The sequence below is a fragment of the Cyprinodon tularosa genome, unplaced genomic scaffold (assembly GCF_016077235.1).
Source record: "Cyprinodon tularosa strain WSP-4 unplaced genomic scaffold, ASM1607723v1 ctg403, whole genome shotgun sequence".
Taxonomy (NCBI): Eukaryota; Metazoa; Chordata; class Actinopteri; order Cyprinodontiformes; family Cyprinodontidae; genus Cyprinodon; species Cyprinodon tularosa.
The window spans coordinates 202,618-223,446 of NW_024039123.1; the positions used below are offsets into that span (position 1 = coordinate 202,618).

Genomic DNA, 20,829 nt, shown 5'->3' on the forward strand with positions numbered 1-20,829 from the left:
GAAGCAGTGATATTATCACTAGAATATTTAAAAAATGTATACTTTGATATTCCAAAAATCATACTATTAACCAAAACCTGACAACATAAATACAGCAAGTAATTATTCACAACAATATAGTACAATTAAAGATGACTAATACAGAAATTGTGCTCTTTAAACAATATTTTTTTTGTTTTATGGTAGAGAGTTTGTCTCTGCAGTTATCCATGAGTCTTCTATGTAATTAAAAATAAAGAACAACTATTGGTTTATTTTAATCAGTGAAGACTGACTGAAGTTTTTTCAGCCCCGCCCTTCATATTGTTACTGTAGCACAACATTCTATATTATACTTTAGAGGTTGATTATGGAAGCCATACAAAATAAATAACAGATTAGCCAAGTTAACAATTCAATTTATTTTTCTGAAACACTTTGAAAGATGTAATTTTTGAAGGAGACACAATGTCTTTTTCTGTTATTGTCTCGAGTATTTTGTGTACATACCAGCAAACATTAACAAAGGTTTAAATTTATTTTAAAACACAAAAATCCAATGCTCCTATGATAAAGCAGTCTGCACTTGTACATATAAATCAGGACAGGACCTCAGTATTTGAAGTTATGTCTGTTAAAGTTATTAATCATTTACAAAAATGTGAAGGGTTTACTCTCTATTGTGGTACACTAAGCGCTTAAAAAAGCAGTATTCTATTGCTGTAACTGAGCTCTATAATTATTTCCTAAGTCTAAAGATGCAAAGGATTCACCCATGATATAATGCATGATATAGCACATGATATAGCACATGAAACAGCCTTTCTCCACTCCACTCAGAGTACAATAACATATGTTGTTTTTGAGTCTGTACCTAGGTAATTTTTGGCTGAGCATTTGTATTGGCCTGAGTCAGAAGAAGTTGGTCTCTGGATGACAATTGTTCCCTGAGGGTGAAGCAGCTTACTACCCAAAAGCTCTGCTGCTGAAAGTACTGAATGGTCTGGAAGTTCCCAAGTTATCTCTGGCTTTGGAATTCCAGTTGCAGCACAGTTTAGCTTTAGTGGTGTTCCTTTTAATGCCCTCAGTTGGGGAGGTGGCCCTGTAGTTATACGTGGAGGGTAAGCAACGACAATAACAGGGACAGTAATCAGTGCCTCGCCAGCACTGTTACGAGCCCTACAGATATAGTTTCCTTTGTCATTTACAGTTGTGCCATGAACAACCAGGGTACCATTCTCTAGTAAATTGTAGCGGCCGAGTATCTGAGGCTGAGTAAGAGTGTGACCACCAGGAATAGTCCAGTAGATTCTGGGTCGGGGATTTCCATCAGACAAACAATGAAGATACAGAGGTTCCCCAGAAATAGTGTGCAAGATGCCTTTAGGCCTTGTGAAGATGTAAGGCTTCTGCCCAATATTCAAAATGAATAGTTTCTCTATATAACCAAGGAAGTTCCTGGCCCCACAGCGGTACTTTCCAGAATCTTCTTCACGAGAGCGATAGATTATTAAAGTTCCATCATCACCTGGTTGGTGACGAGTAATGTGTTTGGATCTACTAGTAAGCCGTGTTCCATTAGGCAAAGTCCAAATGATCTCGGGCGTTGGTTGTCCATGAGCTGAACAATTCAGAATGGTAGTTTTTCCAGGCTGAGTTACAAGACGTTCATTAAAGGGGTTGTTGAAGATTGGCCTTTGAAGCACACTGGTAACTTCCAGTTGGACTATCATAACCGCATCTCCCTGATCATTTTTTGCCAAACAAATGAATTCCGCAGTATCAGAGGGACGCACATTCCGAATCTCTAATGTCCCATTAAGATGTACATTAATCCTGCTTCCAAAGTATGGGGCTGAAAGAAAAATATTATCAGGCATAATCCAAGTTATAGTTGGTGTGGGGTTACCTTCAGCCTTGCAGTCTAAAAGCTTCCTGGAATGTTTCACGGCCATGTCTTTGACAACTGTCCTGTTCTGTTGGTAGCCATTAATAACTGGTGGATTCCCATCTATGTCTAATTTATATTCCTTTTGGTTTTCTCCACCAGGGTTGCGAGCCATGCAGACATACTCCCCTGTATCACTAAGCTTTACATCTCGTATATCCAGTGAACCGTTGGCATGGATTAGGTAGCGTTTGTTTGATGCTGCTATTACATCATTGTTAGGTAGCCTCCAAAGAATCTTTGGTTTTGGCTCCCCAAATGCTTCACAGTCAAAGCGAATATTTTCTCCAGGCTTCACCCTAGCATAGGTTTGGCTCGGTGAGCGTATTCTTGGGGCAGTTGTTACCACGGTAATGTGAACATGCATCTCATCCTTTCCTACTTGGTTTTCAGCATAGCATATGTAGTCCCCCTCTTCAGAAGTGCTAACCTGGGGGGAAAAAAAGAAAAATGTATGTTAGCTTTTTTTTCTGAGTATTTTGTTTTCTTCACTTATTGTTAATAAAAGTGCATACCTGGTTCAAAAACAGAGTTCCATTTTCAAACAGTGTGTAGTGACGTGCTCGCCCTCCTCCATTGCCAGCATCAGCTTGCAAACCACTGTTCATCACTGTACCATCTGGTAAGCCCCAATAGACTTCTGGCTTTGGTGCTCCATAGGCTTTACAGTCTACTTTCAAGTCATTACCATAACGAACATGCTTTTTTCTGTCAAACTTGGGCTCTATTTTGGCTGGTTTCATTGATACTGTTACTCTCATGAGCCGAACATCCTCTCCAATTGGACTTTGTGCCAGACATTGATAATCTCCAGCATCTTTCTCACTCACTTGTTTGACAATGAGAGTTCCATTATACAAGACCTGAATTCTGCTGCCCATCCTGAGAAAATACAAAAATATTAAAATACACATCACAGAAAACATATAGTGTATGCAATTGTTACTGTACTATCTTAAAACTGTGTTTTTTTTTTTAAACTATAAGAATTGCAATGCAAACATTGCCTCTAACTTTTAATAATTTGTCTTATGCAGCTGAAATGCAGCCAATATATAGACATACAAATATTGGGCTGATGTTATATTGTGTTGGTTTAATTATTATATTGATATGTTTTGCACCTTTATGTGATAGTTTTGCCAACAATATCTTTAAATAATATATTGAAGGTTGAGTTTTTTTACCTGCTCCAATGGTTAATAACAGTTTTAGAGGGAAGCTTCCAGAACATCCTTGGTTTAGGGTCTCCTGTTGCTGAACAGCTAAGCCTTAACTGATCCCCAAAATAAAGTTCTGTCAAGTTTTGGGACATTTCCACTATTTTTGGTAGATACTGTTGTTTTTCTACCAAGAGAGTTACTACTCTTCGCTCTGATCCCGTGGAGCTGGTTGCAATACATTCATATTTGCCATTATCTTCTGCATTCACATCTTTTATAACAAGGGTGCCATTCTCATACACTGATATCCTTTTTTCACTTGTTTGTTTATTGGATCGGACCATTGATCCATCACGAAGGACCCAATGAATGCTGGGATGTGGAGTGCCATAGGTGGTGCAAGGTAGCCACACGTCTTGGCTCAACCAAGCTTGAAGTTGCTGATGTTTTTGCTCAACAATACCTGGTGGTGCTGCAACCACCTGCAGTCGTACAGTAGCCGTATCGGCTCCAGCAGGATTACTGGCAATACATTTGTAATACCCCCTATCATAAATGGACACATTGTCTATAATCAGAGTCCCCTCAGAAGATACCAATACTCTTCCTTTCTCCGTGTCATGACCCCTGACTTGGGTCCTGTTTGCCAAAATCCATGAAATCATAGGTAAAGGTCTACCTTCAGCTTTACATTTTATCTCCACTCTGTCTCCCGTATGAGATTTAATCTCTCTCATTTTTGGCTCAAGGATTCGTGACGGGTAGGCTACCACAGAGAGTGTGACAAGAAGTTTGTCTGATCCATGATCATTCACAGCTAGACAGAGGTACTGGCCACGATCCTTAATGTTAGCATTTTGGATGGTCAGTGTTCCATTGCTCATCACCTTTATCCTCCCCATATTTTCCTTGATAGAAATAGTGTTGCCTAAGACACAAAAACAGAGAAACATTAAGGGCAGCAAATATTAGAAACGTATAAGAAATATTTCAAGTAAAACATACTTTGCAAAATCTACTATTAACCCTTTTTTAAAATGTGTGGTCTATAAAAAACAAAAAATCTACTCTTGTTCCTCACTGAGGATGGTGTCAGCATCATTCCTTCATTTTTAGGGCTGGTATCCTGCATGTTAGTTAAATTTATCACAACTGACTCAAGTTCTCAAATTCTTCAATATACGGCCTCTACAGAAACTGCTTGCATGCTGAGGAGATAATACGGCTTTTTCAATATGCTGTGAGAGAGCAAAGATAAAGGTAAAATATGCTGGACATAATCTCTTGAAGACCGGATTTGGTGAGCAGTACTCTAAGAAATTTGCCTAAAACTAACTTGACAATAGATGTCTTTAGATACAGTAAAGACCAAAATAGGTAGTAACCTTAAAAATTTTTTTATTTTCTCTTAATTCTAAAAAGTGTTTTATTTCAAGAAATTTAAAAAACTTCTCTTAAAAGATAATTTAGCAAAATAAACAGAATATTACTATGAAAAAAAAACTGACGCATTGTATTTAACTATGGTATGTTATAAATGCTTATCTACCCTAGTCAAATAATAGTTTAGAATATTTCTTTGAATTACAGGCGTTTTAAAATAATTATAAAAGAAACAAACTGATCTAGAAGAAATATTGAATAAATAGATAATTTACCAATAGGGCTGACATATTTATGTGCTTAATGTAAAACATGCTGTATTCCGAAGCCATGAAAAATATATTTATTTCTCCTAAAAGCTAAAGGGGATATTTTTTTTTACTGTTTTTTTTATGAGAGGAAAGTAAAAAAAAGCTGCACTAGCCATGTACCTGTGGATGAGAAGTGTTTCCATGTTATCACTGGACGTGGGTTTCCAACAGCCTCACATGGGAGAAAAGCATCTGAGTGTGTCAAAACAGTAAAGCTTGCTGCATTTCCCCCAACTATACTCGGTTTGCTTTTCATTGATTCTGTTTTGGGTTTTATTATAGCTGGTCTGGCAGTGGTAGCTTTGATGCCCATGAACGGATTATAAGTGTCTGGGATAGATTTCCCACTGTCTTTTTTGTCTTGTGAATTGACATCATCATTGTCCTCTGCTGTAAATATAGTAGTTGTTTCGGCTCTAAGTAGTGACTTGTTTGCAATGTCACTATAATTTCTCTGTATTGGGGGTCTGATGTTGAGTTTTGTCTGAACAGCTGTAGATGGTTGTTTTGTGGTCCTTGGTGTCAATGCAGCTGTAGGGCAAGGGCTTGGAAAGTTACACATTTTACTGGAAAATGAAATTGTTTGTTTTGTTTCAGAAATTGCATTGTTTTCAGTTGAAAGGTCTGCATTCAAAACTACAGATGTATTAGAAATTACTTTAGAAAATGCTGGTTTCCTGTGAAGCCTCCTGCCAAGAAAAGGCTTCTTTCTTCGTCCTTGTTGTCTTCTTCTTCCACTGAAACTCGGTCTGATCACAAGTTGATTATCTGAAAAGACTCCAGAGCCTGACGTTGAGACTTCATATGGGTTATCAACTGAATATTGGTTAACAGTAGGTGGAGAAGGAAGGTTCTGTATTTCTGGTGGTATTTCAGCTGTCTCGGTCCTGGAATGGTCAGGAGGACTTGTAGTATGGTGGAATTTTGGACCAAGTGTCGTAACCCCCAAATCTTCAGATATTAAACTTTCAAAGTAATCTAATGAGCCTTCCATGCTGTTTGTGTTTTTTATAGTCCAAAGAATGCCTGGTAACGCTGCTTTGGTAAAAGTCAAGCCATCAGGGGGTTTAGTTACACTTGTAGTCCAATCTGTAGTTTCTGGTGAAATAGATGGTCTTAGTTTTCTCAGTTTCTCTCCATTTCCCCTGTGTTCCCTGTGGATCTTTCCTTCGGCAGTATTAGATGTACTTGTGGTATATTTTGCTGTAGTAATTACTTGTTTTTCCTCTGTGACAAGAACTGGACTGATTGTAGGATCTGTTTCTTGGACCTCAGCAAATATATACTTCGTGGCAGCCTCTGATCCAGAATGAGCATGGCTGAAGATGACATTTCCAGTTACGTAATGATTAATAGCAGAAGTTGTAGTATTTTGTGTAGAGATAGGCTTATCTGTTTTGCTCAAAAATTTATTAAAGGAAGACATTTGAGTAACAGTTTGGACATTAGCAGCCACTCCCGTCCTCTTTTCATCAGAGTTACAATCTGGGAAAAAAAAGAAACATAAGATAAGTTTGTGAAAAATCTGTTATCTCATTAACAAGGTAGATACATTTTTATTTGTATGTCAAATTCCATATTTTTGGGACTACAGTTTCCTGAGTTCTCTGTCCTCCTCTAGCCATTTTTTGATACGTGTTTATACAAACATACACACGTGCAACTCCATGGTCAGTCTTCCTGTTTTTTTACTGCCTCAGTAGTAGCCAACCAGCTCTTGGCATTGCTGAATCAGAGCCATGATGCAAGGTGCTCAAACTGATATGGCTCTAGAACACTAAGCTCCACAAAGACTCCCTTAATGTGTAGAGTTCAGGGGAGGGAAAATTCTTCCAAATTAGTCCTGCTCCTCAGGATGTTTAGAAACACATTGGAAGTGGGGTTTTTTATTTTTCTGGGGGTTATGTTTTTATGAAGGGTGAGTTGCACATTAAATAATGATAATGTTTTCCATTATTTTATAGCAGATATAACCAATCTAAAAAAGAAAAACATTATAAAAAAGTTAAAGACTGACACTCATTTCAGAAAGAGAAACAGAAATATCTTATAGATTTGTTACATATTGCAATAAGTATTTATTCAATGTAATTTTGATAATTATGACTCACTGATATTGAAACCACAGACTTCAGAAAATGAGATTAATTCACAAAAGTTTAACATTAGCAAGTCAATGTGATTGTCCCTTATCTAATAATTAACTTAAAAAATATGCAGACTTCCTGAACCACTAAATAGTCTTTCAGTTTTGGCAGGGCTACACAACATTAGGGGAGACTGCTAAATTGCAGACATCTGGAAGACAGTTACTGAAATACTGCACAAGGAAGGTAAAAACCAGAATGAAGCTGGTTCTTCATGGTGGGTTGTATATCAACGCATATCGACAGACAGTTGAATAAAAGAAAAAGTCAGAAAGGAAAAGGCACAACAGGTATTGCCACAGCATTGAAAGCAATGGCTTGACAACATAACAGTAGGCCCGTAAGCAACATTATGTGGGTGGGCCCCATATGAAGTACAACACATGATAAAGGTTTAGGATAGGGTGATAGTTCCATAAATCGGCCAAGAAGATACAATTATGCAATTCTCGGTAGCATATGATCACACATCACACACTGAGAAATAATGACTGGACATCTTGAATGAAACCACTGGTGACAGCGCACCACCACATGCTACAGACATCCCAAGTTCCAAAAACTCATTTCAGGGAGATGCTTATCAAACCCCACTTCAGTATCAGGTGGATTTAAGAGGAATTTTTCACACCATTACATCTAAAAAGCTACGTCCTTGTCTACAATTGCATAGTGGACCCCCCCAGGTGTCAGTGATGTGGGCCCTAAGAGGTCATGGACCCCTAAGCAAATGCTGTCTCTGCTTACCGATATTTATGCCATTGATTGAAAGAATGTAAATCATCCATTCGACAATCAGGTTAACACAGAGTGGACTAGGGCTGGTGGCAACAATTCCAGAGCTATGTACAGACGAATTCTACACGTGGGTGACAACCATCTTGCCTTGGCTAAGGGAAAAAGAACAGATCTGTTGCTCCCTTGTTCTACATTTATCTTAGATATTTGGCTTAGAATGTTGAGGAATATTGAAGAGAAACACAAACCATGTTGCTTGTAGTTTAAGCAGAACAAACTCTGACATGATTAAAGATAAATACAGAAAAAGATTTTCAATAGATAAATAGCCATACAGATAAATACCAGAAAAAAATACAGCAACTAAATAAATTTATGAAGTAATTGAAATATACATCAAAATATAAATGTATAATTTTTTACAAAGTGAGCTTCTTCATTCACCTTTCACAATTATATCAATTTATGTTTGTTATAATTTTCAAACTTATTTTTGAATTACCTATCTCTACATTTATTTATAAATGTGTATGGTTACATTTTTTGGCAATTGGTAATGTATTATTCACCTGTCTAACTCTGCCCTGTTTTTCCATACTGCTCATTTCATCCACTTGCTGCTGCCTCTATTTAGACAGCTCTGTCCCAACCATTGTAGCCAGATTGTTGTTCTTGTTCTCATTTTTAGGGAGCCAGTGGAAACAGGGTTTTTTAGCGTTTCATTTTTTTTTCTGATTTCCTGATCCTGATCTGTCTCTCATCCATTGAGTGGGTCTGTTCTTGTTTGGTCTCAAAGGAGAGAGTCGTTTTTAGAGCTCTGTATTGTTCCTGATATTTTGACCTGTTCTGCCTCTCAACCAATGAGCCTGCCTGTTCCCATCTGAACGTTCTGCCTAATCTGTCTGTGGACTCCTGGATCCATGAACCAGCTTGTTCCTGTTCTGATCATTATCCCTAACTTGGCTTCAGACTCTTGGACCTCTGAGCCTTCCTGTGCTGATCCGTTTCCCTGACCTGTTCTCTGGAACTGCAGCATCAGGGATACTCTTGGTGGTGCCCACCACATCTAGTTGGCAGCCCTCTGGCTGGATCCTACTGTGTTCTATGGAGATGGACATAACTGTTAAACCAGGTAAGTGCAGTGTTGGGCACATTACTTTGAAAAAGTAATTAGTTATAGTTACTAGTTACTTCTCCCAAAAAGTAACTGAGTTACTAACTGAGTTACTCCACAATAAAAGTTACTAGTAAAAGTAACTATTGCGTTACTTTTGCGTTTCTCGCCCCCGTAACCCTCACCACCCGGCCCCCACCTTCTCGCCATGTGTTTCCAAAGCCAGCTGAATAGAGTGGACGACAAAGACAAGAACCTGCAGAGAGTTTTGCATTTATTGCAACTCAACGTAGATGACATCAGGGGGGAACGCCATGTGAAGTTCTTTAACAGGGCATTCAGATCTGGTGAAATTAATAACTGGGGATGTCTAATTCTGAAATCCTGTGTGTTTGGGTTGTTATAGATACTGCAACATCTATCTATCCATCTATTTATCTAGATCTATACTCTGTGTGTGACATAAAATATGGATCTCCATCCCTGCCACAAAGGCCATCAAATAATGTTTAAAATAAAAAATACAGTAGGTTGAAAAGGCAGAGTATCCATCCATCCATCCATCCATCCATCCATCCATCCATCCATCCATCCATCCATCCATCCATCCATCCATCCATCCATCCATCCATCCATCCATCCATCCATCCATCCATCCATCCATCCATCCATCCATCCAGATTTCTCCCTTTCATTTGATCGTTCACGCTCTCCATAGTTCTCCTGTGGCGCGAGTACAGGGCGGCTGTTGCGCGCCTTTAGCGAGCATGCGCGTTTCCTGTCGCTTGCACGGTGACTCGTGCCGCCTGCGCTGTGCGGAGATGCAGGGGAAACCGCATCTGATGGGGAAACGCAGCTCGACGTAACACCGGTATTTCCATCAGGAAAACGCTGTTTTGCTGCTGGAGTCATCCTCACTCTCCATCTCTCTGTGTGTGCTGTAAGTTAACACCCACCAGCAGAAACACCCACCTACCCAACTGACAGATTCCGTCTGTCTCACTGTCTCACTATACATCAGCCATTCTCATCCTCCCCTCTCTCATGACAAGGCGCGCACCTCTGGATGACCTAAAAAAATCATCTTTAATATCTCTTAAACAAAAGTAGCACAAACAATATTTTTTTCTGCACAAATCTGCACTAACGTTGCACTAACCATTCAGTCTATTTGCAGAGTTTTTTGACATGGGTGGGGTGTCAGCTTCACGCAGCTGCGCACGAGTCCTATCATGAAAAAAGGTTAATTGTGCGACCTGAGTAACGCGCAGTAAGGGGGTGTCTGCAATGGTAACTGCGTTAATGTTACAGTCAAAGTAATTAGTTAGATTACTCGTTACTAAAACAAGGTAACGGCGTTAGTCCCATCACTGGGTAAGTGAATTACATAGATAATCATGTCACCTCTGTCAGATTATTGTTTTTTTCTCCACCCAGAGTTTCAAGTGATGGGCGGTGTCCTGCCCTAGCCCCGATATCCTGGATCCACAGCCCGTTTCCGGTTTTAAATAAATGCTTTGAATTCTCCCACTGTCTGTCTCACCATGAATAATGGGTCCCTCTGTCCTGCTTTATTACAGGTAAATTCACTTGATTTTTTCTGTCTTTCTTTATCCTTTTAACATTTTAACTAATTTCATTCAAAAAATTTTATTTTTGCCTGTTCCTTTATGTTTCTGTATATATTTTTGCCTCCGTATGAAGACTGCATGTGTGTGCGTGTGTTTGTGGGGGAGGGGGGTCTTGAAGGGCCAAATATTGGCTATTGGTCAACTAGACTGCATAGAATCCACTGTACATGATAGTATTGTCACAAAAAAAGGCCTTCTTTCATGAGGCCTTGATTTAACAACTTAATTTGGAGCAGTGCTATAATTTCTGACTCTTTGATATTTGGGTACCCTGAGAGATCATGTGTTATAATTAGTTGCACACATGGACACAGAGGTTTTTCTCTATTCATTTTTCATTATGTCAGAGTATGTCCTCCATAGTAGTCCAGTGTAGTTTCCATGGCCAGTAATGCAGGTCTTTGCATTGAATATCATTTTTCATTCTTACTCATATCTTCAAAATCACCAAGTCAATTGTATACATTTTTATTACTTTAACAGGCTGCAAAAGAAACCCTTGAAAGTGTTAATGTTACACAAAAAACTGCTGACATAGAGGAGCTGTCTTACCTGTGGTGGTTGCATCATTCTTCCGAGCCGACTGTTTAAGGCGATTGATAAAAGACTGTACGTCAGTGATCCTGTTGGGTTTAATTAACCTTCTCCGACCATGAAGGGTCCTTCTGCCACCTTTTCCTTTGTGTCTTTTGTGTGGAATAATCTGGATCCGTTGCTGGGAGATAATTGTGGAGCCCACAGGCAGCTGTGGGGAATTTATTGACTGGGTGGTCTGGAGGGTGAAAGTGTAATTCTCCCTCTCAGCTGTAGTAATTGCTGTAAATATCACCTGGCTTTCTGAATCTGTGGGAAGGTTAAGCTCCACTGGGTCTGGATTATCTGTTAATGGAGTAATTTTGGGGTCTGCAGTCCATGGGAGGGCTTTCTCTTTGGATGTTTGGGTTTGTGCAGTTTGTTCTTCTAAAATCCTCATCTGAGTTCCTTCTTTATTATCAATCATGCTAAGTTGAAGATAATTAGGGTCAAGCTCTGGAGATGGCCAACTGGTTCTTTCTGTTGGGTGTAGCCCTGTCATATCAAATTGAATTGGTAACTTTGTGGATGTAGGCGGTATTTGTGTGGAATCTAACATCTTATATGCTTTCATAGTTTCTGTGTTCGGTTTGACTTTATGTGTGGCAACAACAATATTCTCCTCTTCATAGCCTGCACCAGAACCAACATCCTCCTCAGTATAAAGACCAATGTGTGGAATTTCATTTTTACCATCAACATTATTTAACGTTGATGCACTGTGAGCTTTTTTCATGAATTCAGCAAATTTCTCTGGGTCTACCTTCCTGGAAGCATTACTACTAAACCTACTACTCCAGATATTTCTGTTGGAAACTGCTCCCCTCCTCCTTTGTCCCATTCGAACTTGAGATTTTCTCTTTCCCTGTAACGCTAGTCTATGGTTGGGATGATCCGAGGCAGTAATCCTTAATTCCTGAGTTGTTTTTTCTGCAGATGTGTTCCCAACAAGGTTGACTAAATGACCATTCAAGTAGGAATGCATCTTGGTGTCCATTACAATTCCTGATCCCTCACTTTTCGATAATGTCACAGCCTCAAACCTTTCCTCAGAAAATGTCACCTGAGACACAAGTAAGTCAATTCCTAAGTGATTAGCCACCAGGCACCTATAAAAGCCTCGATCCCTGGGTGTAAGGCCTTGGATTAGCAATGTACCATTTGGGTACACAATTTTATTTGCTTGGGTCTTCTCCAGTACTGATTGGCCAGGAAGAATCCATGAAACTGAACCCGCTGGACTCCCAGAGGAGCTACAGTCAAATAAAAGATTTTCATCAACTGACTTTGAGAGCCGAAGACCATTTATCTCAGACTCCTCAACGTCAAGAGAAAGAACAGTTACCCGAAATGTAAGAACATCTGCATCCATGTAGTTTGTGGCAATGCATCGATAGAGGCCGGTGTCAGAGGCATCAGCACCGCGAAGAGTTAGCACACCATCAGATGAGATTATTATTCTTCTGTCCTCACTGTAAAAAGGTGCTCGGACCTTACTTCCATCTGGTAAAATCCACTCCATCAGAGGCTTTGGTTCACCTTGGATTTGACAGCTCAACTTTACCACACCACCTAAGGTAAGTAAAGCATTTTATTCAAAATAATAAAATTTGGATATTCTTTATCTCTGACCAGATTGTTTAACTCAAGCACTTTTGATTTGTATTGCATGGATTTAAAAAAATATATCCACTGACTCCTACCTGTTATCACCGTTTGCTCAGTCTTGGTTTGATTGTCTCTTTTGATCATCGTCCAGGAATAATGATCTTTTTTTGAGGGCAAAGCTTCAAAATCTAAACTGACTACAGACTGGTACTTAATATGCAAAGTTGAAAATGTGGTTGTAGTGCGGTCAAGCTGGAAGCTCAATTCTTGCTGCATTAACCATGAGGGAGTTGCCTTGATAATAGCTTTAATATTTGTTGTGATTTCTTCCTCTCCGCCATTTTCTTGACTGTATCTGTAGACTATTTCAGGATTTTTCTCCAGCATTACATCTCTCTTGAGCCTCATAGGAGAGTCACTGTAAGTGGCCACGATCTTCCAAAGCTGTTGGATGTGTTCATGGTCAATGTTACACACCAAATATGTTGTGATAAGTGTACTAAGCTCTACCATATTCTTTTCCTTGTTCCGTGTTACATTTTGTGTTAGGTTTTCTAAAGCAGTAGGTGTCTGCACAGTACACGTTAGGCTGGCTTGTCTGTAAAACTGGTCAGTCAGGTTCATCTGTATGGTTCCCAATGGGGCAATAAAGTCCTTGGGGTAAACTGGAATAAAGTCCCCTTCCTCCAGGTTTATATTTTTCTGCTTGAGATGTGATTTAATCCAGGGTTTGGTACATGTATAGGCATCATAATTGAGAATGGTTAGAGGTTTGCTAAGTTGAGAGGCAGGAGTTTCACAAACAGGACACAGGTGGCCTCGCCTGTCTTGGTTACACTTCAGCACACCTGCAAATGATTACCAAAAGGGGTAGTATTTAGTATTGAGGAACATACATTTACAGTTCACATACTGCGAAATTAGAACTGGACATGAAAGCCTGAACTAGGGAACATTATCATTATGCTACATAATTTATTCAGTTTAACAAAAGCCAAGCCCTTAATAAAAATTTATTTTGTTTCTCTCTAGCTGGGTACAGTGAACAATTTGTTTTAGTTTAAAAAATATATATAATTGACTAACTAATTATTTCCTACTCTTTTTGAAAGAAGCTATAAAACAGTAAAACCTGAAACCATAACTAGACAAACTTGGAAGAATAAAGATGGAATAAAGCAAAATTAGGAAAGTTGTTTTTTATGTCCTCCAGTAGCCTAAACGTATAGCAGTTTAATATAGAAAATAGCTCAGGATAAAATAACTATTTTTGATGAGGTATGAGAAAGGTAAAGCCACAGTAGGGCCAATATCCCATAATTTAATTTTTTGTAAAGTATGGAATATATTAAATCAGTCTTGTTCATTGTTTTTCAAAGCGAACGAGGGATTTTTGAAACGAACTTTTCTACCACAAATAAATCTTTGGACTTGAATAGAAATATAGCATATTTTACTACAGCATCATGGCTATAATTGCCTATGCCTCTTCAAAGATAAATTTACTTTCATGAACAATGGAAGACATTTCTAATTAGAATATGCTAAATGTAGATCTGCTAAAGCCGAGCGTACACTGTGTGTTTTTTTCAGTCGTTGCACGCAGTTACTGCTAACACTACTCACACTGTACGACTAAACCACAGGGTTTAGTCGTACAGTGTGAGTTCACAGCTCACGATGTATGTGCAGCACAACGCCCTTATGCGATATACCTGCTCATACTGTACTGTACGACTAAAAAGCACGTCGGACTCGGCCCCGCAGTCAGATGGAGCTGCTCTGACTCGTCTATCCGGAAGCCAATCAAATAGAAGGGGAATATTAAGCTCACTAGAGTGAAACGCGCTGCCTTGGCAATTTATGCAATTTTGTGCTGAAAGCCCTAAAAAGAAAAGGCGACATGGCTGAGCAAACGTAGCTACAACGGTCTGTCAATTTTACAGACAGAACTGCAGTTCACTCATTGCATCTCCGCCGTGCTGCTGTGTTTACAGAAGAATCCTTGTTTGTGCATGGGCACTGAGCGATTCGCCCATGACGGTTAGGAGAAAATCGAACATGTTGGTGAACATGGTGGTCGTGAGAGGCTGATTGCCCCTCATAACCCACTGTACACTACACGAATCACGACGCACGATCAGGCTGAAAGTCGGGCCAATCGAAAGATTCTCACAAACATAAAAAACGTAAAAACAATGCAGTAAGTTGCTGAGATCATAGAAAGGACAAACACAGACTAGGCCATGGCTAGTAATGGTTGGTAGCACACAAACATGCCTCTGAGATGACAATAGTTCAGTTTATTAGAACAAAAATATCCCTCCTGTCAAACTTTATAATAAATTTTACTTTATTTTTACTATTGCTCGGACCTTTCCTGATCTAGTCTGACCTGCTTCACCCAATATGAAAGCCGCTCAGGATCTTTGGGTAACTTAAGCAAACATACAGTCCTCTGAATAGCAGAGATAAAAACTATTTCATGTTGGTGCCCATGAAATTATTACATTGATCATCGGTATTAACGTTTTGGTCTACAAAAAATATTAGAAAGTGTCAATATCGTGTTATCAACACTGATTAGTTCTTTGGTTAATAAGCAGAAGCTGAAAGCAATTTGTGGACATTGTGTAATTTAATGATACCTGATTTCATCATCCACATCATGGGTCTTCATCAAGTTACTACTGTGTCCAGGGTTCAATTTAGCTTGCTTTGTTTTTATCTTATTTTCTACTGTTTTTAATGTGTTCAGTATCATGACATAGATATAAACATAACTATTATGAGGTATAAATTCAAACACAATTGCAATGAACAAGTGAAAAATAATTAATTCCCTTTAACAGCATACAAGCTGAACTGTACAGTAGTTCCAACACCTTTTCATTACTTTTTCAGCCAAACACTTACCGGTATTTTTATGTGTCCATGCTGAGAACCACTTCATCTGACAGTCACATCTCCAGGGGTTCCCGTGTAGGAATAGTTTCTCCAACTGACTGCAGCCTTGGAAAATTTCAGCAGGCAGAGCACTCAAAAGATTGTCACACAAGTTAATGGTTCTCAATGAGGACACTTTGAAAACCCGGCTATGTCTCAGAGTGATGAATGTGTCTGCATGGAGCTGCTGGAGTTGGTTGCCCTCCAGCTGGACCAGCTGCAAGTTAGTCAGGCCATAGAAAGCTTCCGGGTTGATAAATTCAATTTGGTTGTGGTCTATGTGGAGTCTCAGTAGACCGTTCAGCCCTTTAAAAGTTTCTTTATCAATTTTCCGTATTTTATTATGTGACATCTTCAGGACCTGCAACAAACATATATATATATATAGAAAATGTTATTCATAAATAGGATTTCAACAAATATAAATGCACTTTCAGGAAAAAACACAGTAGTTTATCTAGTCTAATAAACTGCACAATTTGTAAGAGAGATGACACATTAAGATAAAAAAGCCTGAACAAAAAAGTTTTGCTTCAAATGTCACACAGTTATGCTATTGCTTAGAAACATAGAGTGATCAAAGTTTGTTACCATGCTGTCTCCCAGAAACTGGAAAAATAAATGCTATTTCTGATTCTTTGTGATGTGGTAAGAATTATACTCCTTTTATTCCCTTTGTTTAACGTAATTCACCAATGTCATCCCGCTGCAATTAAATCAAATATTTCCATTCCGTCCTATTCATTTTTTATCACAGTGCATATCACAAAATCATCATATATCATTATGTTTATTGAAAAAATATGATTTATAATTTCTTGTCAAGACAAAACATTATTTTGATCTTCTTGAACGACATATGATTGTATTCTGTGAAACATTTACCTTTAAAGACCTGAGGTCTTTGAAGACACTGTCCTCAATGCTGTATATTGTATTGCTGTGCAGCATCAGCAGCTGCAACTTCTCAAGCCTCAAGAAATTACTTTCTCTCAAGAAAGTTATACCATTGTACCTAAGTGGAGAAAAAATAAACAAGAAACGTCAACTTTAGTTGATGGTGGTAGTTACAATGTTCAGGCAGTGGCATATCTTGTGTATATATATATATATATATATATATATATATATATATATATATATATATATATATATATATATATATATATATATATATATATATATATATATATATATATATATACTGTATATAATTCTAAAATGATCAGTAATGCAACAAAACATATCCTAGTTCAGAAATAGAGGCACATATACAATTAGGAGAATACAATACAATAAATACCTAGCATATGCGAGGCAAAAGAACAAGATATTGTATGACATATTTTAAAGACACTCTGACATGATTTTAAAGCTTTTGTTAAGAGGGTAATTTTGCCTCCTCGACATGCAGAAACAGGCAATGCGCTACAGGACCACGCCATCCTACAGGTGTGATCAGACTAGATGTAGGTTCAAACTCAAAGCGGAAAGGAAGAGAGCATATTTTTAAGCTTCCTTTTACATTTTTGTAACAAGTATCAGCTTGTCATCACAAGAAAAGTATCAGTGTTACTAATAATAGTAATGACTCTGGCTTGTCCTGCTAAAACATATCATACACACAAAAATTTGCATCCTTAAGTTTCATGTTACTGAAGGTGTTTAAATAACAATAGCAAACATTATATGTGATTTCAAGAGAGGCTTTGCAGGCTTTGAAAAAATATTTCAAGCTGAGTCTACAGTGGGCAAGGGGTGCAAATAAAGTTTTAGTAACAAACTCAAGAAAATTTGACAAGAAAACACAAAAAATACAAGCAAAAAAAAAAGCCTGCTCTTAACACATAAACAATGCTAACACACAATGCTCATAAAAAGGAAAAATGCTGCAAATACAAAAACAACTGCGAGTTAAAATAAGCAGCAAAGTAACTCTGCAGAATGGAAATGCTCCAGATAACTATGGAAAGAGAGTCATTAACTCATATGGGATCAGACCCTCAGTAAAGATATATATGGGATGCTAAGAGAGAGTAAAGCCGGGCATAATTTTTCAAACATTGTATCCAGCTACAGCTCACACTGTACGATGAAACCGCAGCGTTTAAATGTTCAAAGCTCACAAAGTATGTTCTCACGCTGTGCGGCCCGACGCTCCGATGCGATCTACCTGCTCACTGTACATCTAAAAACTATGTCAGACTCAGCCCCGCAGTGAGATGGCGCTGCTCGGACTGGTCCCATTCCAAAGGGGTGGACCCGCCTCTAAGTCAATGCTATTTCTGACATTTTGAATTGAAAATGTCCTGGATGGGAAGCGAAATGTCTTCAAACTTGGAAACAAATTCCAGTGGATTGTTTCATAACTTTTTTTGGAAAAACATGTTTGATCTTCTCATGACCTTACGATTCCTGATCGGGAGGCGGTCGTGAGAGGCTGATTGCCCCTCGTTACCCCCTGTACACTAAATGACTCATGACGCACGATCAGGCTGAAAGTCGGCCCGATTGGAAAATTCTCGCAACACTGGAGAATTTGCCCAAAAAAAGGCAAAAAATAGTGTATGTCTGGCCTAAGGCTCAATCCCGGCAATATCACCACACAACAGCACATATCATGACAACCGCTGACCCTCTTCTGCTTTGGCTAAAGTATTTTTACTGCTTTCACCAATTAGGATGGTGTTTTAATATAAATAAATAAAAGTCTTCTGAGCAGGCATCTGGGAAAGTTTCAATATGGGTCTGGTTGATAGATAATAATCTATAAAAATATCTACATTGAGGTCCCTTATGAATTCAATTCAATTCAATTGTTATGAGTTGAAGATTATCTCCCCCAGTGCTCTAGAGAACTTCTCTTATGCAGAAGTAGTTTAAAGTTTTTCTTTACTTGAAATAGTTTTGGATAGTTTTTTTCTTTTTCCTTTTTTTTCATTTATGTGTTTAGAGCTGGTTTTGTGCTTTGCAGCTCTCTATTTTATGTGACAGAAGTTTTTTTCTTTTCTTTTGCATGTGTTTTTTGTCTAATTTTGTGTTTTCTAGTAAAATGTTTGTGTTGGAAGGCTGTTTTTTGTGATAGCAGGACTTTTTTTTTTATTTGTTGTGAAAATATGTATTTGCAAACCTTTTGCATTCTTTAGCCACCGTATGGGTGCCTTAAATAAGAAATACTATTTTTCACCAGGCAAAGATAGGAAAGCCAACTGACAGTATGCTCAAAACAATTGCACCTAGATTCAGTTTGTAGACTAATTTTTTTACCCTATTGTAAGAACAATTTAACATCTTTCTTTTCATAGTATAGATTACTTTTTTATCAAAGGGTTAAAGAACATAATGCTAATAGCTTGTTAAAATATTGTAAGATAATTTTATTTTTGTGAATAAAAGTTAACTAAGAAATATAACTGAATACAGTGGTTTCTTGGTAACTTAAGTTCTCTTTTTTTTACTAGTACAATGTTAAAATTGGAGTAGTTTCTCTTTTGATTGCATGCGACTATACAATCTGATGAAAGCTGGGAAGAAAAAAAACACTTACCCGAGGTTAATTCTTTCTACAGCTGGTGGGAAGTGGTCAGGTACTGCAGTCAGATATTTGAAGGTGCAGTGCACTTCATTGGGGATATTACACACACACGATTTTGGGCAGTCAGCACACGACAGCTGCATAGCAGCAAGCAACAACAGAGCCTTTAGTAACCAACCCCGAAGGTAGAAAACATTGCATTCACACACACTCATGATGCATGGGGCTGTCATGTAGATGGGGCTTTAGTAAGGGGGTTACTGCCCTTGGACCTGATCGGGACCTGAAATCCACCTGAAGAGGGAGAGAGAAGTGTTGCAACTTTAGACAAATACTCCTAAAAGAAAGCTATCATTATAAGTAATTGGTGTTAGAGTATGGAGTGGACAACTTATGCCAAAACATTCATACATTTACCATGATTTAAAGTTGAAGAAATATAATGTTGCAACTAAAATATGAAGTAAAAGCTATATGACAGAAAGAACCACACAAAAAACAACATTGTGTTTATATTGATTTAGCTTACACAGTCAACTCTTATGTTAGTGTTAGCATGTTTCGTGTCTAAGACTTATTTTTATATTTAGCTTATCCTGATGTTTTTTCTCTGCAACAACACAGGTTTCAGTGACAATATATTGGAGAAAAATTTGCTATTTTTATGGAAAGTACATACCACAGAGATAATGCTCTCAATCAGTAATAAAAGTTACAATATTAACAACCAGTTATGAAACTAGTCTACTAAGGAATATTTATAAATATTAGCATATAAAAAGATTACTCCAGAGATTTGCAGAGACGTCTTAAAACAAATATAAGCATGCAAAAACCTTTACTAGTATTGAGTTTTTCTCACCTTAGTTTAGCAAAGCTGATGAAACAATTTCAAAAGTTAAGGGGTAAAAATACTCATAGACATATTTAAGGTCCTCTTATAAATCCAGTAGTTTTTTCGGGTTAAGTCTCCTGTGTCTGAAGAACAAATCTGATACTAGTAATTTTTGTGTAAGCGTCTGCAGCTGAGTGCACACTTCAGTCTCCTCCACCCCCAGTATTATCTGCTGTAATGGAATCCTAGAGCAACTCCAGCACTGAATCACTCCAGGAGTCAGGTTGCACAAAATACGCACCATCTGATACACTGGGAAAGACTCAAAAACACTTAATTTTTACCAGCTTGATATATTTTGCAGACATAAATGTCACTGATGCAAGGATCCTTTATTAAAATCTCCTTTCCTTTGCAATTAGGTTTTGAAAGTAGACAGAAAAAATAGCCTACCTTTCTTAAATATGTTATGTATATCAATTAAGGAATTTGATTCAGGTGTGGTGTGTCAAGGACAAATCTAATAGTGCATTCACACCAAATGCAAAACTAGCAAAAATAATTAACATTTTTCGATAATTTTGTTTGCCTGACCTTCTGCAATAAATTCACCTGATGAGCAACAGACATTTGGACGGTGGAAATATTCACATGATGGGTGAAAGGCAGTACAGTAATGCTGCTTGCTGTCTCACCTTAACATGGCAGACCTGAATTTTACTGGGCTAGTTGTGGTACTTCATGTACTTTGGAAAGCTGAACAAAGCCAACAGCACTGGCATTCCTGAATCCAACAGGTCCTCCATACGTGCTCCCACTTCGGGGAGTCAAGGAGCTGAGGCTGAATCGCAGTGGCTTTCTGTGAGGCTTAAGGTGAGGTGAGATGGCGTTTTGGAGCTCATAAAGGAGCAATGGGAA

The 20,829-nt window shown here is 38.2% G+C and overlaps 1 protein-coding gene across 2 annotated transcripts; it reads right to left on the bottom strand.

Moving 5' to 3' along the window:
• Positions 1-644: 644 nt before the first annotated feature.
• On the bottom strand, positions 645-20,131 carry igsf10 (immunoglobulin superfamily, member 10). Of its 2 annotated transcripts, XM_038298249.1 has the most exons (10): positions 19,939-20,131; positions 19,089-19,370; positions 16,427-16,556; positions 15,512-15,902; positions 12,691-13,443; positions 10,967-12,559; positions 4,905-6,269; positions 3,115-4,018; positions 2,443-2,809; positions 645-2,357 (listed from the first exon to the last, which is right to left on the bottom strand). In XM_038298249.1, exons 2-10 carry the CDS (start codon positions 19,307-19,309, stop codon positions 816-818), a joined length of 7,266 nt encoding a protein of 2,421 aa, XP_038154177.1. In that variant the 5' UTR covers positions 19,310-19,370; positions 19,939-20,131; the 3' UTR covers positions 645-815. The 2 variants fall into 2 exon arrangements, with proteins under 2 accessions (XP_038154177.1, XP_038154178.1); XM_038298250.1 differs by lacking the exons at positions 645-2,357; positions 2,443-2,809; positions 3,115-4,018 and having other exon boundaries at positions 6,037-6,269; positions 12,333-12,559.
• Positions 20,132-20,829: the final 698 nt, after the last annotated feature.

Bases quoted from the DNA above. Each gene is read 5' to 3' on its own strand.
- igsf10 (XM_038298249.1), bottom strand. From the start codon at position 19,309: ATGACAGCCCCATGCATCATGAGTGTGTGTGAATGCAATGTTTTCTAC. The intron at 2,810-3,114 runs GTAAAAAAACTC...GTATTTTCTCAG, and splicing joins GTTATTAACCATTGGAGCAG to GATGGGCAGCAGAATTCAGG. The intron at 2,358-2,442 runs GTATGCACTTTT...TTTTCCCCCCAG, and splicing joins GAACTCTGTTTTTGAACCAG to GTTAGCACTTCTGAAGAGGG.